General features: G+C 36.4%; 1 protein-coding gene across 4 annotated transcripts; it reads left to right on the top strand.

Annotated features, from left to right (window-relative positions):
• Positions 1-7,906: 7,906 nt before the first annotated feature.
• MFSD13A (major facilitator superfamily domain containing 13A) lies at positions 7,907-26,264 on the top strand. 4 transcript variants are annotated; one of them, XM_032224942.1, is made up of 10 exons: positions 7,907-8,883; positions 9,706-9,808; positions 11,624-11,882; positions 12,415-12,494; positions 13,992-14,441; positions 17,088-17,205; positions 19,143-19,239; positions 22,171-22,342; positions 23,564-23,757; positions 24,743-26,264. In XM_032224942.1, the coding sequence occupies exons 3-10, from the start codon at positions 11,718-11,720 to the stop codon at positions 24,994-24,996; spliced, it is 1,530 nt and encodes a 509-aa protein (XP_032080833.1). In that variant the 5' UTR covers positions 7,907-8,883; positions 9,706-9,808; positions 11,624-11,717; the 3' UTR covers positions 24,997-26,264. The 4 variants fall into 4 exon arrangements, with proteins under 4 accessions (XP_032080833.1, XP_032080832.1, XP_032080835.1 ...); XM_032224943.1 differs by lacking the exon at positions 7,907-8,883 and adding an exon at positions 8,917-8,937; XM_032224941.1 differs by lacking the exon at positions 9,706-9,808.
• Positions 26,265-27,001: the final 737 nt, after the last annotated feature.

Here is a 27,001-nt window from a genome sequence, read left to right as displayed (position 1 = left end):
ACTTCTTGAAATCATAAATAGTTCATATCTATTTATCAACTCTAAATAGTTAGAAAAATTGAATGTAAAGTATACACATTTTCTAAAATGAAATTTGTTCAGGAGCAACGTTTGTAATACTCCTAAAGGGATTTTTTTCCTTACAAATAATGATCTCATAATTAGTGCTCTAAACAATTACAGTACTTCAATAGCTTTGAAGCTTGTTGAGACAAGTTCTGTGTACCTATTATAGTGTTCTAATAAACACAAACGAGGAAGCTTTTTATTCACCTGCTTCACCAGGATACGGGGAATGATGCAAAGCAATGTAAAGCAGTATTCAGATTTATATATTGAAAAACATAGGCCTGGGGCTACATTTTAAAATGTAGTTGGATCTTTTTGTTTTTGTTTTTGAAGCCATGATTCTGGGTAGAAGAGAATTTCAACTTTGTCCCAACTGTGATCCAAATCAGTTTGTATGTGCACATATAGGTGGTGTTCCTATTGCACATTAAGCCACAGATTAACTTTAGCTTCCCAAATAAACTATACTTGGATAGGTTTGCATAAACAGTTGTGTTTTAGAATACACAATTCACATCAAATGGGAAGCTACGCAGAAGCACCCCACAGAATAGCTTAATAATACTTGATTCCTGTGCCATGGGCCATCCATATTATGCTTTCCCAATTACGTGCCTAAATGGAAAGTAGGCTGAAGAGAAAAAAAAGCCAGCCACAAGCACTGTGTTTATTTCCAAGACTTGCTGTATATCTCCTGGGTGCCATCTTAGAAAATAAATCCGAAAGGGGCAGCAGTCTAGCATTCGGATAAGAAAACAGACAAGGTGCTAGCAAGCACCCAGAGCGACTAAGCAAAGAGGACACCAGCAACAAACTCAATTGTCATTTCCAAGAAAAGCAAGGCTTTTGATAGTACCAGTGAAATGTGGTTTTCCTTATAAGAAACAGGCAGGAAGGAGCCTGATTACAACCAGCACAATAGTGAGGGCAAAAGAAAAGTCCTCAACATTGTACTATGGTCTTACTGTGCTTCGGTTTCCCCCAACCGTCAGCCATTGCTTATATTAAAAATCAGTTAATATTAATAATAGTAATATTATAAACAATAATAAAGTAATGTTGTAAGTACTTTGCAAAAAATGTTACACTTCGACTCTGCAATTCAGACACTGTATTGCATATTTTAATATACCAGGAAATGGCAAATTATCTATGCATCTGCTACAACAATCACAATCTATTTACTAAAAATTCTTCCTGGCTTCACTTCAGTAACACAGAGTTGGGTTAAGTCAATTCTCAAGCATATTCTTAGGAATTGCATTTTAAGTAAACAGTGATGGTAACTCTCTCCTAATAGAAATACAAATCGCCACCCGAAGCTAAAAAGCAGCCCAAATATTATTTTAAAAATCAATGAAGTTTGCTAGCTAAAACATAAGGAAAAATACATCTTTTTACATTTCTTTCTCTTTTCATTTTACTGTCTGCAAAATCAAGGAGATAAATACCAACTTTCATTGCTAATTTAATATCAGAAATAGACTTTCCTAAAATGAAAAGTCTAAGGTTTCCTATCTTTGGCTGATTAATACTCCACCCCCCGCCACATTTCACAAGTTCCACTATTAGAATTAGGCTACAGCTATGTGTTGCACAGTCTCCTTTAGCATTTTAATCTTCAAACCAATCGCTAGTTTGCATTTTATACCCAACTATGTAATCCACATAACCTGTGTCTTGAATACAAGATTTCACAGTCTAGAACGGGACACACATAGAGAAACACATCCGTTTAGTACTTTTTAAAGGAATAAAAATAGAATCGAATGCCCCATAAATCCTGCATTAAAAAGCAAAAGCAACGTTACCAAACCATAGTAGTGCCACAGCAGTTCTGCCCAAGCAATGCCCAAGAATATGTAAGGAAATGCAATTATCACTGCCACAGCTCCTACCGACCTAGCAGTTTAAAGTATGCAAGTAGCTAAATAGATACCACATTGGTGGAAAAGTAGCAATGTTCCATGCACCTCAATTTATAGTCATGCTGGCCACATGACCACAGAAGTGTCTTCAGACAACACTGGCTCCCTCAGCTAGGAAATGGAGATGAGCACCAAGCCTTAGGCACGACTGATCAGGGAAAACCTTTACCTTTATTTAAGCATGAAAAATACTCTCTCTCTCCCTCCCTCCCTCCCTCTCTCTCCATGTTTCAGGTTTTGTTGTCTGGAGAACAGGACAAAGGAATGCATAGCAACCAATAAACTCTAGAAAACAGGAGAACATTCTTGCAGATGTTATCTCAATCTTTTCTTATCGAGAGTACAGTATTGTACGTGTTCTGTTCCTCCTTGCCTTTTTAAAGTAACACAGTAGCTTGGATTCTTTCTAGAGTAGAGTAAGAGGTACTATTGAGGTAGCTATATTTAATCCCTTTCTTACCCTGTAAGAGAGATTCATTTATCCAATTATTGACTTTTTGTATTACCACATGTGTATTTTATCACTTTTTCCTCCTATTTATTTTATTTTGGAATTAGACTATGAACATATTATATTTAATTTTATTAATAATGTTGCAAAATAAATCATTCAATAAACAAGCCACTTTTATATAGTTGAAAAGAAAACAAGAGAGAGAGGGAGGGAGGGAGGGAGAGAGAGAGAGAGAGAGAGAGAGAGAGAGAGAGAGAGAGAGAGAGAGAGAGAGATAGATAGATAGATAGATAGATAGATAGATAGATAGATAGATAGATAGATAGATAGATCTCCTCGGGGGAATCAAGAGATGTCAAGCATAATCCAACTAAAAGGATTCTTTAATATTTTAGTAATAATATACAATATATTAAATACAATTTAAAAAGTCAAGATAACAATTGAAATGATGTGATTAAGCTTCCTCTTTTTCTTGAGGTGAAACTTCAATTGAATCATCATGGCTACCATCTTGACTTTAATTTTAAAGATAAAAGTTACAAAGCTGAATAAATTCCATTAACAAGGTTGAGAGAGTTTATGGGGGGAAAAAAGTTATAGGTCATTAATAATCAAGGCTGTAAACAAGGCTATTAAGTTTGAAGTATGAAAAAGCAAACCTCATGCTTCAAGCATTGGCGTCACTTAGTTGGGTAATGAAATATCTGCAGGAAAACAACCAAGCTCAGAAAGCATCAAGGATCAAGTATTACTTTATAAATTCGTGTTTTTGTCTATTATTTGAAAGTTTTTAAGTTTAACTTTCTCCTACACATGACATTATAGGTTTGGGAGATAATACACTGGGGCCAATTAGTAGGACTATCAAAGGTGTTGCTTTAAAAAATGTTATAGCTTTCAATCCTGGTTTGCACAAATCCAAATAAGCAGCTTGTGACAGTAAAAATATTTTAAAAAGTAACTAGTGATTGTTCCAGTTTTTATAGCCTAGCTATATTAAACTGAATTACTATTTTTAAGTATAAAAAAATAAATTGTTATAGAAACAAAAATTAAAAAATCAAGAAAAATACGGGGAGAGTGAAACAGGAAGTGTAAATTTTCTTAGGACAACTTCATTCAGGATCAAAGTCTCAGTAGCTACTGATATTGATGATTATTTAGTGTCTCATGAATCCTGAGTAGCAAAAGCGAAAAGGGGCTATTAGTCCCTTGTCCAGGCTCCCGAGCTTCCAAATATATCCAGTTGGCTGGTATAAGACATTAAAAGCTGGACTAGATGGGCTTATGGATGATTCAACAGAACTGTTTGTTTATAACTTATATGTGTTATTTTTCTTTAAAGTGATGGCAAAACAGGATGCAGTAAAACAATGTTATAAGATTTGCTGCCCAACATAAAACTTAAGGACAAATAAAAAACCTTTCTCTTGTTCATCCTAGTTTGATGGAATGAATGCTGGATATTTGTATTACATTCCTCCATGATTAACTGAATCAGGGTTTATTCAGTTAACCTTCTGAGCTAGAGTAATAAAACACATTATGCTGTATTTTAGCTTATTGCATTGCACAAAACCCACACTTGTAGTTCAAATAGTATGTTTTGTTTTGGTATCTTCAGGTCACTCTTGACTCTTAGCAACTGCCTAGACTAGTCCGTGTTGTTTTCTTGGCAAGATTTTCAGAAATGCTTTCTGCCTTCTTTCAGCCTAGAGTATATGACTGGCCCAAGGTTACACAATTGGCTTTGTGCCTAAGGCAGGACTAGACTTTTATTCTCCTTGCTTCTACCCTGGTGCCTTAAACTGGTTCTCCTAGCATGCTTATCCATATTCCGTTGGACTACGGTTTATCAATTAATCCAATTTTCTACTTACATTTTACAGATCCACAAACTAGCTGCACAGGACACGTTTGCATATTTCAGGTTAAAATGTAGTTGGCTAACTTGTTGTTTAATGTACTCTTTGGACTCAGCTACTGGCCGAGTCCACAATCTGCTAACCTTTAGATAACATACTGTAAAGAATTTATGGAGTTAACATAATTATAAGAATTTCTACATTACACTGAACCATAAACCATAACCACATTGGTCAAGTTCTCACAACATAGCATTTGGCTAGCAAACTGCAAGTCCACAATAGACCAGTTATTTCATAAATAATCTTACGTAATCTTAGTAATCAACAGAGACATGTAAGATATACCCTAGTGCACTACATTTAAAATGCACCTAGTATACTTCAACAAGAGTTGAACCTTTAGCTATTTTCAACAAGAACAACAACAAACCCAATAAGAATTTTTTAGAAAAACAAAGTTATGGTAATTAGACAATGGATTAAAATTCCCATCTCCCCCATTTTCAGAAGTTATGCTAGTTAGAGATTGTGAGAATTACAGCCTACCATATCTGGATACCATTCAGCTGGAGGAAGATATCCTAACCTTGCTTACGTAACAGGCTGGGAAGCCTCACCAGCATTTTAAAACCAGTAATACACTTAATAACAATCAAACAGCATCTCCCAAGTACTGCTTATACAAGTATTAGTTAAGAGTTAGAACTGCCCTACTATTATAAAAATAACATATTACAGAAAGCATTTGTAAATGTTTTGTAAAACTACCAATTATTATATTTGTTATTTCACAACTTTTAAAAAATGTATCACTATTAAATACTGACTACCTTTTAGAACTTTGAATCCCACCCTATTCTTCTACCTAAAAGCAAAACGTTGTTATCAAACAACTTACACTAACCAGTCTTATTTGCAACTCTCTCTTTCCACTAATTTATTACTTTCAGCTCATTGCTCCTCATTGGCTCATTTTATCAACCCCAGACAGCACCTGGGGCAATTAATTAGCCATCATTCATTCTTTGTTAGTCAAAGGAAATCCTAATACAAATCCATTTCAAGAGGAATTCTGTCAGTAGGCCCAGGTAGTCTATTATTTGGAATTATCTTTAGGAATCAATTTCCTTCCAACTTTACATTTGTTTGAAGAACTTTCAAAATTAATGATGCCAAAACTAGCAAATAGCCTTTTTTCCCCTCAAAGGAAAAATTGAAAAAAGAGATGTAGGAGAAGATGTGTTATGCTGTTTGATGTTAGCTGTAAAGCAGTGTTTGGGCATTTCTGAGTTTTTGGACTTCAGCTCCCAGAATTCCACTGCCAGCATGGCCATTGGTAAGAATCTGGCAGTTTAAGCCCATTATCCTGGAAATGGGCAAGGTTGGAAAACAATACGGTAAAGTGTAAACCCACAGGTTAGCATCGTGGGCTATATTATCATCATAGGCTAATTGAGCTGTGTGTGGCCTTATTATTAAGAGCCCACATAACTCTAATTATAGTTCATGGTTTAAGATTATATGTTTCATGCAACTGTAGAACACCATCATTTCTGATTAACAACAATGACATTTGAAATAACTTAATTAATTTCAGCTCAACTCAATTATCCATGGCCCTAATTTTGTTTCATTCCTTTTACTGTTTAAATGTTTATTATGTAATTGTTTTTTGTCTGCTGGATTGAGTTTTTATAATTGAGTGATATAAAATGTTGTGAATAAGAAAAAAAGATAAACAAGCCATAATCATAGAGTTGGAATCACATGGTAGAAGAAAATGACAGCATACGCATATGCACAGTATTCACATCCTGCTGCTGTGGCCCTAGGATATATCCAGAACTACCTTGGAAACTACAATTCTGCTCATCTGCTCCAACCATCTAGAGATGACTTTTTGAGAGACCTGCCTCAACATGCAGGTGGTATGGACTAGCTGTTAGGCCTTAATTGTAGTGGTCCCTGTGCTTTGGAATATGCTCCCTCTAAAAACAAATGTTGTCCCAAGTCACCTTTTCTTCTGAAGAACCATGAAGACTGTTTATTTCAATGGGCCTTTGATCCATGGATTGATGAGCAACTAGAGATTATGTTCTTACTAGAACTGGAATATTGATTTTTTGTTTTCTGTAGTCACACAACAGCGGCGGTAGACCAATATTGTAAATACATACAAAGTGCTAATTGGAGTAGGATGTAACCTGAAGATTGTATGATTTAACTGTTTTATTGAATAAACTACAATTTAGTCACTCATTTACCAAATCATAGTTGTGCACAAAGTTTAAAACACATTTAATGGTAGTTTATTTTGGGGGGATACAGGCTAGTGATAGTAGTACCAATTCTAGGATAGTTTTTATCCATGAACTGTTACATTGATGTGGAAATAAATCTAAACATTAAATAAATCATTCTAATCTAAGTAACCTCTTTTCAAAGTTTTAAACTAGCTATCAGATGTAATGGGTTATAATAGAATATCAAAAAATAGAGAAATAAAAGTTCAGAAAAAAGACCAAATGCAAAAAAAAGTGAGGAAATGTCCTAAAAGACAAATCAGGTTCTCTATTTCATCATGTACACTATTGCTATTTAAGGTATGTTAATAGATACAAACGTTTCCCAATACATTATTCTCATAAAAGAGTCATGATATTCCTGTGCTTTAGTAAGTGGAATCTGTGAATCATCAGTGGCAACTGATATTACAAACATTGTAAAACAATATTTACAGAACAAACTGAATTAACTATTTTCCTTGACTCATGTATGATGCAGACCTTCTCAGAAGAAGCTAAGGAAAACGCACACATGGACCTCTCAGGATATCCTTCTCAATTCTTTTTAGGCTATTTTGAACTATGTAGTGCCAATGATTTAAAATATAATTTTATTCCATATACTGAAAACACCACAAATCTGATTCTATAGTGCCATATATTCATTACAAATTACATAGCAGAATTCAACAAATTAATGGATAAAAGCTAATTATGCTGAAACAGATAATCTTAACAATGGATTTATATAATTATTTATTTATTGAGTACATTACCACTGCCAAGTACAGTTTGCAATACAAAAGCAGTTAAAACCAATTGAGTTTTTGAACAGAGCTAAACCCTGACTCAGAGATCATTTGGGAGATATTAGAATTTTGTGTGTGAAAAGGGGGGAATTTACCTCTATTATTTAGTATCATTGCATCCATTTGAAAAAATGGAAAAGCAGATTTGAAAAATCTGCATACACCTAAATTGCGTAGTGGATAAGCTACAGTACTCCAAATGCAGATTATTTGTCCAATGACTTTGTTAATTTTGTTTATTTGGGAGCAATGCCTTTGAGTCAGTCTTCACACCTGGTGGCGACGGCCTGGACAAGTCCTTGCAGCATTTTTAGCAAGATTTCAGAAGTGGTTTGCCATTCCCTGCTTCCTAGGATAAGAGACAATGAGCAAAGCTACTCAAGAATCCAGAGGACAAATAGCAAGATATATTGCTCCACGCTACCTATCCATGTATTCAAATTGAATACCAATCTAACTATTGTAAAGAAAAGAAACCTTACTAGATGCTCCATTGGTGACACTACATTAAAGGTGGCATCTAGACTACCTTGATGATTAGTTTCTTTTTGGTAAACCAATTGGAGACATTGCAAAAAAGCTTTAAAAGTTATGTAACACATCACTGAAGGAAACAGGCAGGTAATAATCTCTTCACAATCCCAATTAACCCAGTTGCCTTGAGCATTTTGGAAATAGAACAGAGTTGGAAAGGACCCTAGACCTATCCCAGTCTAACCCCCTGCTTAAGGCAAAAAATTCAGGTCAAATGATTATTCTTGAAAAAGTCCAGTGATAGCTTTTCTTTTCTAAGGTGGAAGCAGTTTAGGAGAGTAAGTCAGTATCCCAAGAACGAATAAAAACAGTCATTTCTATAATATGCATCTAACTCACTTCTTGGATAGTCTGGAAATGCATTGTTTTATGTTTTAAAATGATAGATCTTGTTTTGGTGGCTGCTACATTGGAATCCAAATGAACTGAGCAAATACTGAAACATTTCTAACTTAATGATTTATATTTTAAAACACATACACCATTATCCCACGTCACCGATTTGCATATCATCTCCATGATGCCCTACATACGTTTGAAAATCTTATAGGACAACAACAACCTGCAATTATAACACAAACAGCATTTACAATATACTTAAAAAAATTAAGACCGGGAAGAAATCATCCTGAAGTTGGACGCAAAGCATATGGATCTCGGTAAAATTAGTCCCATCACTCCAACCACCACCATTTTCCTGACAATGAACTAATTCTACCGAACGTTTCTTTGTAGCGCTATTATCACTGCCCAGACCAAACATGGCATTTAAAGCTTCGCCTCCTTCAGTGTTAAAGATGGCCGTCCTGGTAACGTCACTCGAAACTCCGGAGATCGTCCCCTGAGAAGTGAAGTACGGCTGCGCGATTCTGAAAAACGGAACGGGCAAAATCGAGCTGTAGATGCCGGCGGAGTTCGGTTAGCGATGGCTGGGTAGGCAAAACTCTTCGTGATTTCCTTGAGGGTTCCCCCCCTCCTTCGTTTATAGTAAATATCTCTTCAAACTCTTTGTAAAAAATCTGCCTCATCTTTCTTCTTTGAAAGAATGTTCGTTCTCAGTCATTCGATCTTAATCCTAATTTTAAAGAATTGCCTCTCCTAAAGCGGTTTCTTATTCGGTGGTCGGTTAGCTCTTTGATTTCCTGTAGATTGCAGATTCTTGCCCTGCATTAGGCGAAACCACTCGCCCTTTGAGGCGTTTCTTGGCGGCTTCTTCGATAATGGATCATATTGGCAGGCAGAGGTAAAGGATGCTTCCTGAACTCCCATTTGGGTTCCCAAATAATTATCCGGTGCAAAGACCTAGACTTGTGTTTCTTAACCTGGGCGACTTTAAGACCTGTCGATTCTAACTCCCCAAATCCCCCAGCCTGCATTTGTATAAGAGAATTGAAGTCTTGACCACCTTAAAGTTTCCAAGTTGAGAAACACTCGTCTAGATACCGGAAGCCTGTACACAAGAAGAAAACTGGATTGTAAATATACAGATGTGCTATGTGGCACTTTCCTGTTATACTCCTGTGGAAAACAGCATGGCTGAAAGGCAGATATATGCATCCAATTACCTGCTTGTGCATGAAATTCTCACCACCTCAAAACAGGCCTTTCACCCCACTTTTTTTTTAGTTTTTGTAGCAGCAACCTTAGCAGTTTGCAGTGTCTATCACCTGATGCCAGCGCTGCCTACCAGGTCTGCTTTCTTTTACCATTTATTCCTGCCTCAAACTAATGGCTCCTGGCATTGTTTCCCCACAGATTTCAGTTGTGATTATTTTCAGAAAACTGACCCGGGAAGGGGATCTTCCTGCCATTGTTTTTCTCTTTCTCTTTAAAAAAATTATGTCGACAAAACAAACAGGTAACTCTTCCTGAGCACTTTATTTTTAAAATAGATGACCTAGTCATAGAACAAGGCACAACCTTTTCTTTCTCTGAAAAAAATAGTGTTGAGATTCCAAGACCCAATTAAACATTGAACATTCATGCCAGCCAAAAAACTTTCATGTATTTTTTTTATGTTCAAACAATGTACTAAGTCCATGAATCATAGTGGAGTTTTATGGTTGACTTAAGCTGCCAAGTATTTTTAAAAATATGAATACTATGATTTGCTTCCAATTAATAGCTTAGATAAGCAACATTTTGACTAAAATTTTAGACTGAAAATGCTTCTGATTATAACTGTCAAAATGTCGACTTTAGTTTCTTGCAAGAGGAAATAGATCATATTATATTGCTGACAAATGAGAAACAATTTCCTTGTTTCAGTTTAACTTATACTTTGTGAGATAGTACAGTAGGCTGACTATAGGCTGACTATAATTGGAGGTCAATTTTGCATGTGAAAATCTTGATTTTAAATATATTTAAGAATCTATTTTAAATTTTTCCTACCCTCTCTCGGTCCTTTCCAGGATGCTGGATTATGTTCCTATTTGGATTTTTAAAGTTCATAATTCTGTTCACATTATGGTGAAGTAGAATTATATAGATTGAATTGCAAAAGGTCAACCTTACTCTGAATTTAGAAAACGCCATTCCAATGCAAAAACTGTTTCTTTTTAAAAAATATGTTATCTCCAAATGTCTTCAAGTTAAGGCAATTATGTACCAATGTGCCAAATGGACTGCTGAAGTTCAAGTATTGTAGTTCATGTATTTCATCCTATTTGATCTTTAAACTTGCCATATTCGTTTGAAAGGAGTCTTGCAAATAACTTGTGCTTTCAAGAGACATGTAATTCTGTAAACAGCATATAAGCCTGGTGTGTTTCTAGTTTTCTCCCAGAAAGGGGATAAACCCTCTATGCAAAAACAAAAAAAATATCTCAGAAGTTAGCCTGTAGCTGCATTGGACAACATACTGAAAGACTTGGAAGGAAATTTTCCATTTCTTGGATATTGTAAGAACTCATTCTGTGTGATTAGTTAATAATTCATGTATTATATCAATCCAGAAAATTGAGGAAACCTTGATCCAGCTAACCTTGAATGTACATATTGTGTGAACATAGCCTGCACAACAAATGGGAATTCAAGCTCCTATAGCCCAAGGAGTCTGGGAAGTGCCATGTATGGGAAGATGGCTGTTATGTGTTATAAAATTAGCACATTAAAAGTTATATTTTTAAAAAGCTAGGCATTTAGCATCCCTTCCTATTTAATATTAGTAATACTTCATTTAGCTGCCTTTCAAATTAGAGTATGATTTCCATCATCCCCATCCAATCCCGCTACTATGCATCTGTGATATTGTACAAGCTTAAGACATTCTAGTAGTTTGTTTAATTTTAAATTATTTTAATTTTAAATTAATTTTAAATTATTTTATATACTTAGTTGAGAATTATGAAGTTGTATCAGCAGAAAAGTAGGCTTGATTTGTATTAGATGTATATAAATATCCAAACAAAGTACGATAGAGCTTACTGAGCAGTCAGTTTGATCTGAAACCTATTGTCATGGGATGCATTATTCCTTTTTTACTGTATGTATAAATCCTATTATAAATTTCCTTTCCTACATCTTATGTAGGTTTTGAAGCCCAGAGCAAGACTTGCTGAAGTTGGTTTCCTTGTTGCAATTTAACTTGTCTCTTTCTTTGAAAGTGGACTAGGTAATGTATCTAACCTATACACTAAATAGTGCAATTTCTTCTTTTCTGTCCAAACAGAGTTAATCATGGTTTGGTCCCACCGACAAACCAGCAAGTACTGGACAGAGAGATCATTTTGGAACTGGAGGTGACATCCAGAATGTAAATCAACATGGGTTTGAAGCTTTTAGCTTGCCTGTTCAACTTCCCCGTTGGAGTAGTTTATGGATCCTTGTCTCTCTTTATTTCAATTTTGCATAATGTGTTTCTCCTCTACTATGTGGACACCTTTGTTTCTATATATAAAATTGATAAACTTTCCTTTTGGATTGGGGAGGTAAGTTCTTAACTGAAAATCAGCATTAGCCCTTCCTTTCATGTAATAGCATGTGACATTTCAGAAATTAAATAAATTATAATGTATTATGGAATAGTTATCATAGAAGATGCGTGAACTATTGATTAGCCAGTATGTATGCAAACGTGGCAAATATATGTGTGCTATAGCATTTGCATTGGTTGTAAAGATTCAGTGACAGTAAAATGTAAAAATATAGCTTGCTAGAATTCTGGGTAGTTTAAAATGAGTCGCAGTAATAAATAATTTCAGAGCACAGTAATTAGTCTGAAAGAATCTGACACTAGATTCTTAGAGGTATGCAATATTCAGATTCAAAATCGATAAAAGTGCTTTGCATCTTGTGAGGACACTCTTGGTGTACTTTCAAGCAACTCCTTAAAATGGTATGTATATAGGCATTTCAATTATTGTGGTTATACTTCCCAATATAGGCATGGCTAACTTGTAAGATAATAGATTAGGTTAAATATTTCAGTATCAAAGTCATATTCTTTTTCTTTTTTCGTAGACTGTTTTTCTGATCTGGAACAGCCTCAATGATCCTCTGTTTGGCTGGCTGAGTGACAGAGCTTTTCTTAGCACCCAGCAGTAAGTAGAGTTTCATTTATGTCCTGCTTCAAAGTCTAAACAGCATAGGAAGACAGAGAGAAGCTCATTGACAGTAGATATTTCAAATAATGTAATAATTACAATTATGTTTCATTAAACATGTCAGATTTCACACTACTAGTAATGCATCTTGCAGACATTCAGACACCCTAATCAGAAACTAGCATAAAATTGGAAGCTCTACAGAAAAAAAGATAGCTACTGTATTTTTCGGAGTATAAGACGCACCTTCCCCCCCTAAAAGAGCGTGGAAATGTTGGTACACCGAATAAAGCCATTTTTGCCCCCCGTATCCCATTCTTGTGAAAAACAGGATTTTTTCACCAAAAAGGGGTGTTTTTGCCTCCCCCCACCCCCCAAAAACACTCTGCAGGCTTCAGCAGGGCTGGGGAAGGGAAAAATGCCCCCGTTTTGGTGAAAAATGGGCTGTTTTCCATCAAAATGGGGATGTTTCTGCTTTTCCCCACCCCCCAGGAGCACCCTGCAGGCTTTAGCAGGACTGGGGAAAGGAAAAATACCGCCGTTTAGGTGAAAAATGTGGTCGTTTTTGCCTTCCCCCAGCCCTGCTGAAGCCTGCAGAGTGTTCCTGGGGGCCGGGGATGACAAAAAAATTTTTTTTTCTTACTTACCTCTTCGAAATCTTGGTGTGTCTTATACACTGGTGCGTCTTATTGTCTGAAAAATACGGTATGAAGGTTGTTTTACTACTGAATGGCAAGAATTTTTTTCCTCTTAAGATGCATATCTTTTGTTTTCAGTTTCCCTGTAAGTTTCCCAGGCTGAGAAGTAATCAAGCTTACCCTCTTATATCAATATAGGTTGGTATATGGTCAGTCCTTCAGGGACACAGTGGCTAAGATGCTAAGCTTGTCGATCAGAAAGGTTGGCAGTTTGGCGGTTCAAATCCCTAGTGCCACGTAACTGAATGACTTCCCCTTACTTGTCCCAGCTTCTGCCAACCTAGCAATTTGAATAGGAAAATAGGAACCACTTTTGGTGGGAAGGTAACAGCACTTCGTGCGCCTTCGGCGTTTAGTCATGCCGGCCACATGACTACAGAGATGTCTTCGGACAGCGCTGGCTCTTTGTCTTTGAAACGGAGATGAGCACTGTCCCCTTGAGTCGGGAACAACTAGCACATATGTGTGAGGGGAACCTTTATCTTTACCTTTTTAAGGTCAGTCCCTTATCCCTTGGACCAACCTTTCAAAGGCCTAGATTATATCAAAATGTTCCTTTTCTTTAGTTTGGAGAAAGACCTCCAACTCTTTCAAGATAAATTTGATGTTATTTTCTACTTGTGTGCCAGTCTCTGATGACAGTTTCCAGCAAAAGGGGAATGTCAGGGAAGAAACTTTGAATCAATACTTGCGACAAATTAGCTTATTATTTGGCCAAAAAGATGATGCCTAATTTAAAAATGAATGAGTGAAGCTCAACCAGTTTTCATAGACTATATATATTTTTTCTTTTTAGGTCTGGAATAGCAATCTCCACTCCAGAAGTTGTTTCAAAGAGACTCAAAGCTCTAAGATGTCATGGTCCATTATTTGCTGTGTCATTTCTGGCTTTTTGGATTGCCTGGGCCAACCCAGGCTTACAATTCCTTATCTGTCTCTGCCTCTATGACAGCTTCCTTACTGTGGTGGATCTAAACCAGAATGCTTTGCTTGCTGATCTCGCCGTGTCTGCAAAGGATAGGACTGACCTCAACTTCTACTCTTCACTCTTTAGTGCCATTGGCTCCCTCTCAGTTTTTATGTCCTATGCTGTGTGGAACAAAGAGGACTTCTTCTCCTTCAGGGTGTTCTGTGTGGCTCTAGCTTTCTGCTCAGCACTTGGGTTTACCTTGGCGACATGGCTACTGAGGCAGTGGCTTCAGACAGATGGACACGTGAAATGGGATGAAAACGAAGCATTAAAAGAGTGAGTGGTGTTTGGTTATCTAGTATCTTTTCTCATTTTAAATAACTTGCTCAGTGTATAAAAAATGTTGTGGGTAAACAGTGACCGCTTTTTCCAAGTATTGTTTTATTCCTTGTGAAAGAAATGACTAAAGACTTTTAAAAATGCCATCTCCTTAAAATTTGAAGAGTGCAGGTTCTTTTAAAAAGCAGCACATGATTGAGCTTCCAGATCCATGATTGGTGTGAAACCAAAGAACCATGCTTTCCATGGTTTGTAGTGGAAATTTTAAATTATTAAACTACCGTATTTTTCAGAGTATAAGATGCACCAGAGTATAAGACGCACCAAGGTTTTGAAGAGGCAAACTAAAAAAAAAACAGGTTTTGCACTCTGCAGACCTCCCCAAAACACCCCGTTTTTCGTAAAAACTGACCCATTTCCCCCCCCCCCAAAAAAGGGCATGAATAGCATTTAGGAGGCTTGTAGAGTGCTCCGGGGGAGAGGGGACAAAAGCAAGCAAAAAACGGCCCTTTTTGTCAAAAGAAAGGGCATGTATAGCCTTTAGGAGGCTTATAGAGTGCTCCTGGGGGCTGGGAGGCCCAAAAGTGAACAACAAACTGCCGTTTTTCACTCATTTCTGCACTCCCCAGTCCCCAGGAGCACTCTGCAAGCCTCTTAAAGGCTATGCAGAGCCATTTTGGTGAAGGGGGTGGGATTTCAGGAGGCAAAAAATGCTGTATTCAGTGTATAAGACACACCCAGATTTTCAGCCTCTTTTTGAGGGAAAAGGGTACGTTTTATACTCCAAAAAAATACAGTATATAGGAATACAGTTTCAGCACTTCTGAATAGATAGCTAGTGAGATAGCTAGCTAGATAGCTAGCTAGAATTCTTTATTGGCCAAGTGTGATTGGGCACACAAGGCATTTGTCTTTGGTGCATATGCTCTCAGTATACATAAAAGAAAAGATACATTCATCATGAATCATAAGGTATAACACTTAATAAAAGTCATAGGGTACAAATAAACAATCAAATCATACTAGGAAACAACATAAATTGTAAGGATACAAGCAACAAAGTTACAGTCATACATGGGAGGAGATGGGTGATGAAGTATGAAGTTGTTCTAACTGGATTTCGTATTTAATCTCTCTGAATATTGGATGCGTTTAATCCATATATGTGAAAGGTTTGTGCATAAGAAGCCTGTTCACTCTGATACGTAAGGGCTTTTTCTGATAGTCAAATAAAATATGTAATGCTAAAAACTAGCTGCTTTGCAATTAACTAAAGTTATTTAACTGGATTTCTCAAAAACATCTGGCTAATATTTAGCTTTTCTTTTAAACTTTTTGTAATGTTTTAAATACAATATTTTAATGTGTGCTCACTATCTCCTTTTATTCAAAATCAGGTCTCATCTCTTTCTTCTTTTTTTGTTTGTTTGTTTTTTCCAGTGACTATCTGGACTAGTCCCTGCAGTTTTTTTGGCAAGGTTTTCAGTAGTGCTTTGCCATTACCCCCATCCTATGGCTAAGACACACCCAGATTTTCAGCCTCTAAGAGACTGTAACTGTTCCAAAGTTACCCAGTTGGCTTAGTGCTTAAGGCACAACCAGACCTTACAGACACTTGGTTTTTCCTTTGGTGTCCTAACACCATGATAAACCGTCTCTCTGAATAATTTATAATATAATTTAATAGATAATACCAATAGCAATAGCAGTTAGACTTATATACCGCTTCATAGGGCTTTCAGCCCTCTCTAAGCGGTTTACAGTGTCGGCATATTGCCCCCACAGTCTGGGTCCTCATTTCACCCACCTCGGAAGGATGGAAGGCTGAGTCAAACTTGAGCCGGTGAGATTTGAACCGCCGAACTGCAGATAGCAATCGGCTGAAGTGGCCTGCAGTACTGCACTCTAACCACTGCGCCACCTCGGCTCTTATAAAGCCTGTCATACAAAAATTAGGGATTGTAATTCCCATCAGATCTAGTCGGCATAACCTAAGAGCAGGAGTGTCAAACTCATGGCCCGGATGTGTAACATGTTGGCTCCACCCCCATTCAGATTAGCGAAGGGGAAAAAATCCCGATATGTCATGTGACAACACTGTGATGACACGAGTTTGACACCCCTGCCCAAGAGGAAGGTGAGGCTCAAAATATCTGAAGGACACTAGGCTCTCCCCTTCTGATATAATACAGTTGATGATAATTGTCTATTTTTCCTTGTGACCGCTATCCTTCCCCATGAAGTTTTTAGCTTTAATATTGAGAGATACAGAAAAATGAAACAAAATATCAGTATCTGCAAAATGGCCTCAAGCTTATTGTATAATTCTTGAGCACTTTTGAAATGAACCCTGTAAATAGAGATGGAGCTTGCCTCCTGTAACAAAATGGTGATAAATTCACTTTGAAAGTTTTACTGAAGTCCTCTTTTAAACAAATTGTATTCCATGTTGCTTTTGGTTTGGTGACTGATAAAAATACTAGATAAAGAGACAAGACAGAGATTATTATTCATTTGTATCCTGTTCTTGCATGATATGATTGTTTTGGAACTTTATCCTCTCTACCTAATAAGTGTTCAAGAAGATAAGGATCTGAATTCATTATATTGGCTATCTTTAAAATGTGGAATTTGTTCCTGCAGATTATACATTGATCATCCTTCTAGAAATCAAGATAAAAGAATCACACTGGCTGAGTACCTCAAACAGCTTTCCAGACATCACAATTTTCTATGGTTTGTCTCCATGAATTTAATGCAGGTAGGGGTTGCATAGTCTCTGTAACAAAACAGTACTGGCTGCTAGCTAAAAGCCCAGTTAGTACATTGATAGGGATTCTATCCAGCAGAGTGTTGGTGATCTTTCAGATAATTTCATAAATCTCTGATAATTGTTTTTGTCTCTGTATTCAATATTATGTTTAAATTACAGCTACCAGAATTCTCAGCCAGCCTGGTTCAGGAGCATGTTGGCTAAGATTTCTAAGAACTATAATTCCAACACTTCTAGAAAGCAATGGATTGGGAAATTTGGAATTAGGAAATTGTGTTGAAAGATTTCAGAATGAATGTGACTAATAGTCTCCTCTTGACTATGTGTGACAAGTCAGCTACTGGAAAAATTTATGATAATTTTCCAGTTTCCTGTTTCTCAGACAAAACAATTTGTATGGTGGGATAAGAACATTCTTGAGAATTCTAAATGTTTGTGCTTTTTTCATTAAGAGAAAAGTAATGCTTTCCTTTTGGGAATAAATTTGAAGTTAATCTTCAAAAGTTACTGTGTGCAATGGAACAAAGGTTCCTTTTATGCATTCTTCATCAGTATACTTTCATATTACAGGAGAAAAGGCTAATGAGGCCATTCTGTCTTCAAACATGGCATTCCTGTTATATGATGAGTGGATGTTCTTAGCATTTGCAGATGTCGATACAGTATTAATTGGCAGTGCAGACTCTGGTTTATTTACATATTAGCAAAAATAATGTACAGCCTGAATACTATATAACGTGGTACAAATAATAGTTGTTGTCACAGCTTCTTCACTTAATAACCAAGAAAGAAACCACTCAACTCCATTTTGCAGAATTAAGAGTACTTTTACTGATTATAAGTAATTAGAAGCTAAGCAAAGCTGGATCTGAGCAATAGGCGCGAAAGCATTAGATATCAATACATGATTCATTCCCCTCCCCTTGGTACCCCAGTCCCTAGTCCAATCATATATCACCACAGCTGTCAGATGGGAGACAACTTCAAAAATCATCATCAGGTTGGTATGCCGGACAGTTGGCCTTGGCGGGAAACTCCCCTCCTTCCACATGCGCAAACGAATGGTGAGAACAACTCCCAATTAACAGTCCTCCTGCACAGATTATTTCCCTCACCCAAATACCATGCCCCCCCCCCTGTTTCACTGGCAGCCAAAAAGCAAGCAGCAAAACAGAGGCTGACAGTTGTGTTATGAAGTCAGCAGCAGCTGCATCCTGAAAGTGATAAAGCACAGCTTTTTTTAGAATATTGTTGTCACCCTGATGTCAAGACAGGCTTGTGTGAGAATATTTTCCTGCCAGGTTTTTAGGGTCTTATGAAAGGCTGACAGAGTTGGGGCCATTCTACTTTCCGAAGGGAGGATGTTCCATAGAGCAGTGATCATTGCAGAAAAAGCCTATCTTCTAATCCCCACCAGCCAACACTGTTTGGCTGACAGGATCTCCACCATGCCTAGATCGAGTTGAATGGGTAGAGAAACTTGGAAAAAGGAAATCCTTCCGGTAACCCCATCCTAAGCCATGTACAATCAGCATCTTGAATTGCATCCTGAAACATACCGGTAACCAATGCAGCTCGCACAGAATTGGTGCTATGTGTGCCATGTATCTGGCCCATTTACTATCTAGACACCTGCATTCTGCACCAGTTGAAATTTTTGAATGTTCTTCAGGGGCAGCCCATGTAGAGCATATTGCAGTAATCTTGCAGTTATTCCTTTCAAAGGGCTTATTTAGAGCCAATTGTGCAATATAAACTACTGGGTTCCATCATTCTCTGGAACAGATTTTATTCTTTCTGATCTAATACAGGCCCACTGAACTGGCTTGAATATTTATTCTTGTGGGGCCGATATTGCATTAAGGAGAGCGTGTTTATTTGTTCTCTAATTGTCTTTTTATAGAGCTTATTAATGTGTTTTACAGGTTTTTCATTGCCACTTTAACAGCAATTTCTTCCCTCTGTTCCTGGAACATTTGCTGTCTGATCGCATCTCCCTTTCAATGGGATCATTCCTTCTAGGTAAGTCCAAGGTAGGAAGCACTGCTCAGCCATAGATTCTTGCTTTCCAGAAATTGTTCTGCAGATATATTCAACTGCAACATATAATGACCATGCTACCTGGGCACATTTAGGGGTATGAAACAGGTAAAGCTAGTCTGGAGAATGGATATTTTTACTTTTTAAAGGTAGAAAATATATAACCCATCTCAGCTGAATCATTTTCTGGAATTACTTTTTTTTATTTCTTTCTCTTGAAAAAAAGAAACTTTACAGATATAACACAGCATCCAATAGTATAGATCCAAATTATGTAAGTTAGTTCTGGTCATTCTCTTAATTAAGTATGACGAATAGTATAGTCTTTTAAAGGTAGCGTTATATATATTCTTTGTGTGTGAATTCCATGAAAACTAATAGGACCAGTAACAAGACTATAGGATAGAAGTCAACCAGACAGAATTCCATTACATTTTCCTGTATCCTCATAGTTCTTTTTCTGTTTACTGGATATGCTTATTGTAGCTAATAAGTTGTTTAGTGATCTCTCCTTCCTTACCACCCTCTCTCCCTCTCTCATAAATGAGTGATACTAAAGTACTATCACTTTGTCATATTAGTATAGTTCAGACCTGTATGGAAACCAATGTTCAAGAATCAGACAAATTTATTTCTTCCAGGAGTTTTGGATTAATATTTTCAGAATCCCTAACTGACATTCACATTGGGTGTGTTATGAGAGCTTTAATTTAAAAAAAATCTAGATTATTTTTAAATATTTTTTAAAAAATCATTTAGTACGGGGTTCTTTTTTTTAGTCAAGAATGAATCCAGGATATAGAATCATGCAGAATGAGGTCGATTTAGTATAAAGTTGGACCTCTAAATTTTAAAACAAAACAAACCTCAAACTCTACTACTTATCATAAATATTTATTCCATTTTAAATGGAAAAAGTTCTTAGAGATGTCAGTGCTATGCAAAGGCATTTGCTTAGCAGGAATCAATCAATGTTTACTTAAGTCACTGTGGAAGGCTTTTTAGTTTATATAAAACTTGAATTCATGTAATCTAAACCATGTACACAACAAGACCAAACATGACCTATTCTGCAGAAACTGACATGTTCTTTGGTTAAAAGAACCAAAATGAATAGTCAGAAAAACTTCTATGCATGTTTCAATTTTCCTGTCTCTGGAAGAAAGCTTATTGTCATACTCATGGCATCTACCAAAGGGTCCTGTTGATTTTCATGGATTTTCAGTGATCAGAAAATAGAATGATTTAATTTCAAAGGCTGTAGTAGTGAATTTCTACCCAGCAATGGAAAGAATTTTGGACTAAATCTATAAAATTTGCGGCAAGTTATAATCTAAAGGAAAATTGGTGCAAAATGTTTTACAGGTGTTATACAAACTCTATCAGCAATAGCTAAGATAGACCAATCATTTAGAAATAAATATTGGAAATGCCCTGAAACATAAAAACATTGTACCACAGGTGATAAACCTGTAAAAAGTCACAAAAGTACTAGAAAGTCTTGCATGATTTTATGTAGAAAACCTTGGGATTTATATTTGAAATGAAGACACAATTTATTAGGAATAATCTCAGAAAAAAGCAAAAAAAAATCATTCTAATTGAACAAAATATATGCTTACAGTAAGAAGAATAAGTTTTGCCCCACATTGGAAGAAAGACATGGCTATTTGATCAGAAACGTTAACTTCACTTGGAGAATATGAGACAATGGCAAAACATATACAATACACATACAGAATAGAAATGTCACTAAATTTAAGCCAGAATTGGTCCCACATATAAAACCTATCATGTAGCCTAGCAAATATAATCACATTTACATTTTTGTAAATATTGCAAAATATTAGAACCTAGAAATCCAATGTTTTGTTTTTATTTTTATGTTTTATTTTTCTTCTATTTTTTATTTTGGATATTTCAATTCTTGTTAAATTTTCTCTGTTTCCCCCCCTGCCTCCCTTTCATTAGCACAAGCACAGTCACAAGCATACCAAGTAAGAACATAATGGGCACTTTAATATTCAATAATTAGCTTACATTCAGAAGTTTTATATCATAATTCAGTGCAAGTTGTACTGGTTTTCTCAATGTTATGTTCTAAATAATCTAGATTTGATAATTGTAATATTGTTATCTTAAATCATAGTATTGACAGAATATTTTTCTCTATTTTCAATACTCTTAAGCTGTAAACATCACTATATTGAAATAATACAATGTATCAGCATTTCTAATACCGACAATACTATTAACTGTATCTTTTAATGTCCGTTTATTGCTTTTATTTTTTTTAGACTTTTTAAAGAATTTTGTTTTTATACTTTCTAGCTTTTTATATAATTTTATTTTTGTATGTTGTATTTTTGTTTTCAATTTTTTTGTAGCACACCCACCTTAATCTTTAACCATAATAAAGGTTGATATATTGATTGGAGGAGAAAGAATCAGACATTAATCTGATTTCTTTCTTTCCTTCAATCAATCAATCAATCAATCCTTTATTATGATTGATTGATTAAGGTAATGTGGCTATTGTAAAAGGAGGAACATGATTTGTTATAAAATTATGTCTAGTTTGTGCTGCTAAAAATGTTATTTAATGTAGTGAAATCAGGTCCATTTTATGCTTTGAGTTCTTAAAATCAAAGGCCCCCAAAGTAATTTTAGCTGGTTTATTCAGAATGTATGCTTATTTCTTCATTTCTTGCTAGGTATGTAAATGCGAATGAAGTCATTACCAAGAAAAGAAAAACATGTCTAGTTTGGTATTAACTTCAGGATTTTAGGCAGGTCTCCTTTCCTACACTTCCTGTAGATGGGGAAAGATTCTGTCCAGGAACTTCTGTACTGTAAATAAATAGAGATTGTGCCATTAAGCTCTGACCCTCCTTTATTTATTCTTTGTCATAGGTGTTTCCTACGTGGCTCCTCATCTCAACAACCTCTATTTCCTCTCTCTCTGCCGGAGGTGGGGCGTATATGCTGTGGTGCGAGGGCTTTTCTTCCTGAAACTGTTGCTCAGTGTAATAATGCTCTTTGCTGGACCAGATTGGATCTACCTGCTCTGTTTCTTCATAGCCAGGTATTTATTGCTATATTGCTATGGCACTGGAGAATTGGGCTAGGTAAACACAATGGACTAGGCCTCTATGATAAAATATTAGACATAGATTGACGTCATAGAAAGTGAAGCTAACGTTTGAATTCTGGGTGCATGCTTAGTTATTTATATTTCTTGAGATACTAATGTTCTTTGGGGATGATTCAACTTGTGAAGGATCAGTTTTCTGAAGCTCAGTGGGTTTTTCATCTTTTTTTAATATTACAAATCTAGCTCTTGAGGAATGAGGAGTTGCGGCTAATGATTTGGTGAACAGAGTTGGTGAACAGAATTGATGCCATGCTGAAAAGCATATTAACGTGGGGACAGATGTTTTGGGTTTTTTTGGCTAGGGACCACATTATGATTATTTTTATTTTTCATTAAAGTCAGATTCTGATGGCTACAGGAAATGTGAATGTATTAAGAAATGTATGAATAGGCTATGGTAAATTTGATCCTTTTTAATTGTGGGGAAGGTTGAAAAGAAATAGATGTTTTATGTCCTAGAGAAACTTATCAAATCTTTTATTGATCGATTGAATTTATATAGCTGCCCTCTCACATACGTGACTATTATTAAAAAAGCAAAAGCAAAAAACAATTAGGACAATTAAAAGGTAGAATTAGAAAACACTGAGGAGTACAGTCAAAATCCACAATGCAGCAATTTTGCAGGTTTCTATTTCCCAAGGCCTAATGGCAAAACCAGGTTTTCACCACCTTCGGGTGAACAATAGGGTTAGGAACAATCTCACCTCGGTGGTAATGATATTCCAAAGTGTTTTTTTTTTCATATTTTAATTACAAAGAAATATTAAAAATTGTACAAATGAACTTTTACACTTTATGATGATAAATTTTGGAGGGAGCTGTGGGGGGTTGCAAGTAGAGCCTTTTCCCACATGCTTCTTTTGTGTTTCTTTTATGGATCTTTTTCTGAATATCTACAGTAGTCAATCTAGGAATGAAGGCCAATAAAAAACAAAAAACCTGTACCAGCTGTCTTCAGTTGTATTCATGTACATGCACCGACAGAAACACATACAGTATATTTATAGATACATACACATAAGCAATCAAGCAAAGTTTCTTGCACCGAGTTAACTCCCAGTTGTTTCAAATCAGCCAAGAAAGAACTGGAATTTCTCTTAGCCTGATGCTAGTGCTTTCTGTTAACAGCCTCCCTCTCTTTTTCCTTAGTAACCGTGTATTTACTGAAGGGACTTGCAAATTGCTGAACCTGGTAGTGTCTGACTTGGTGGATGAAGACTTGGTGCTAAATCGGAGGCAGCAGGCTGCCTCAGCCCTCTTATTTGGCATGGTGGCCTTGGTAACCAAACCAGGCCAAACCTTTGCCCCCTTGATTGGCACTTGGCTGCTTTCTGCTTACACTGGTAGGTGAAGGGCAGTGGGGGAATTGGAGGGAATAGCAGAGCAGGATAACTGATAGTTTTTCTGATTGGGCAGACAACACATCAGCAATGACAATATTCATTGTTCTGCTTTTTATTGTCAGATTATTTTTTCTTGGGAATGTCTAGAATAGGTCTAGAAAAGAAACAGCACAGTGGTTCCTCTTAAGCTCGTCCTTTCTGCTAAATTGTGAATCTACAGAAGAAAATCCCTTTCCCTTAGTGATGGAGTGGTTCATGTTTTGCTTTTCTAGATACCACACCAGAGAGCTTTCTGATTGAAAAGAGCAAACTTAGGATTGTTTGTTCATGAATAAATCTCATACCCAATAGGCACCCCCAAAAGGAATGGGGGATTTCTATCACTAAATATGCTTGATGGAAAAGATTTTAATCTAAACTTTTAAAGATTATTGTTTAAGAGAATTTCATTTTCTTTTGTTTTGCTAAGATCACTTCATGCAGGGAAATATCTGTATTTCTAATGAAGGATCTTCTTGAGAAGTGCAGTCGCAGTATAAAAGTGAACAGAATCCCCTGCCTCACTGCCACTTGGCCCCTACTCACTTGTTTTTACTATTTTTGCTAAAAAAAGAGAAAGAAATAAGTTTTGGTTTTAAACCGAGGGAACAGGCAGGACACACCTTACGTTTGTTTGATCAGGAGAACTGTTACTTTTTACTCTGTGATTCAGGTAGTCTTACAAAGATGTAAATGGCCATTCAAATAATGTCCTGGTTATAAATATTGAAAACTTGCTCAAGGCCGACTTCATTATTTTTACAAAAGCAGATAATGGAGGCATCAGGAGGGCTGTTGAAGTAGAAGTATATGAATATAATAGGGAAAGAAATGAAGAAATGTTTTTGTAAATGACAAAATCAGATGAGACCTTCTCAATTCTTGAAATCATTCCCATCTTTCTTGTTGACCCAACTTCTCAATCTCATCTTTCTTTTTGACCCAGGTTATGACATTTTTCAACGGGATCCCTTGAGCAGTATAGTGAGTGCCCAGCCAAGGTTGGCTTCCAGTGTAGCCTGGAAACCCACTCTACGCCAGGGCTGCTTCTACCTCCTTGTCTTTGTCCCTATGACTTGTGCTTTACTACAGCTTCTCACCTGGTCACAATTCAGCTTGCACGGCAGACGCCTTCAGACAGTGAAATCTCAACGTCAAGCTTTTACAGAGAGTCACTCTCGAGAAATCAAGACTATTTAATTGAGAGTGAAGATAACAGCGAGCGGCATCTTCCCACTGTTGATGACTGCATGACCCATTTAAAAAGGAAAAAGTGGGAGTAAACAGGAGTTCGTTACATCTTCTTCAGATCAGCATTGCCTAGTGGAAAATAAATGGAAGCTTTTGAACTATCTTGAAATTTTTTGTGAGGCTGTCCAGGGTCCAGTCAGTCTTGTAGAATTCATAAAGTTTTCAAAGTTTGTATCTTCTGTATCCAAGACTGTCCAGAAAAAGTGATTGCCTTGTATTTTAAAAAATATTTTATCAATTACTTGCTGTTCATATTGATACTAATTCATTTCCAGGCTAGGGAGCTAAGCAATCAGATTACCCATAGTCATATTAATGAAGAAGAATTAGAGTTGAGTAAATTGGCAACCTTCTGGTCTTTGTATCACAAACTCCATATACTGTTTACAGACATCTTTGCCACAGGTGATAGATAGGTTTTAAGTATTCCATTAGCTCTGTTCTTTTTTGCATTGGATTGGTAGTCAAACTTGATTTAGCCAAATACAGTTAAAATAATTGTAACTTAATGATTTCTCACGGTGGGCAAGAGCACTTAGATTCTGTAAAATAGCTTCTCTGATATTGAAACTGGTCATGTATTGCCTTTTCAAGAGAATGAATATACTTCATTCCCACTCATAGTTCAAGATAGAAATTTGTTTTTAAAAGTAGAGTACTAAAAGCAGATGTAGCAGTCAGAAATTAAAAACATGCATTTTCAATCTTTAGTCCTAATGGTTATGCTGAAAATCCACTTTCTCTTGTTCTGCCAAAGGTGGAATAAGGGCTGGTGGTCTGTGCATTTCTACTGAACCAGTGCCGAATGTTGGTTTGTTCACGGATGACTGACAATTCTGCTTTTCTGAGACTGCCCCTTTCTAAAAAAGCTGCCACTAGCTGAGCAGAACTGGTCATGAAATCATTTTTTTGCAGAAATACTGATCACAGGAAATGGCCTAAAATTGCCTATATATCATAAATGTCCTTGATTTCCCCAAATGTTTTGGGCTACATTTCCTGTCAGGACCAAATCATATCCTCCTTTGCGCGTGCCAAGTATCAGTTTGTTTAGACAGTAGCCTTAGCTGCTGCAACTGCCATTTTGCCTTCAAAGACCAGGATGATGAAATGTTTACAGCTTTTGTCTTGTTGGATGGATTCAGTATAATTTATTGCTCTCAGTTTGTATACTGATTACCTTGATTTTCATTTCATTAAACATCCTTTTAAAAATCTGTTTTGTGTATGTGTGTGTGCATGTGCATGAGAGACATTGATGGTTTGATTTGTTGACTATATGGTAGTTAATGTTGAGATGATTTTCCAAGAAAGTATTTTCCTCCCATCTCAGGCTATTGGCTGACTTCACCAAATCATGCTAATATACAAATATTGTAAGGGTATACAAATATCAATGTTGGAGTTAGGACAATATATTTAATATGAACCAGATTTAAGCCCTTTTCTCTCATTATTATACATGTAAGAGAAGTTACAATTACCTGCTAGGAAATGTGAGAGCATTTTTCTGTATGGTGTCTTTCTACATCATAAACTTTCTCTGTGTATCCCCCCTGAGGGTTTTTACCCTTCCTTTCTGGAAAAAAAAGGAAGGAAAAACTAATCCAGTGGAATCGCCTCTTGGTTTCTTTCCTAGATTTAGCCTGCATGCCAAACTGCAGGCACAGGCACAATCCACATGCCCAGAGTAGAAAGCAATGCAGACATTGATTCAGATAGGCAAGGGTTTATACTGCATGTTTTCTTTATTCAGCAAGTTTGAGTTTGTTTATCACTAAGGAAAAGGAATAGCTGAATCCTTTGGTCACCACACGCATTTATAGTGCATGGTCATGCAGTGGTCCTGTTGTATTTTCACCTTTTGCATTTTGACTCCTACATTGCCAGAAAACCAACACGAGGAATGTGAGTGCCTCTTGCTAGGGTCAGAAGGTGGATGCCAACTGTGGTT

The sequence above is a fragment of the Thamnophis elegans genome, chromosome 10 (genome assembly GCF_009769535.1).
Source record: "Thamnophis elegans isolate rThaEle1 chromosome 10, rThaEle1.pri, whole genome shotgun sequence".
Taxonomy (NCBI): Eukaryota; Metazoa; Chordata; class Lepidosauria; order Squamata; family Colubridae; genus Thamnophis; species Thamnophis elegans.
Note: the sequence above shows the minus strand (reverse complement) of the source record. Positions and strands in the feature narration are given on the sequence as shown.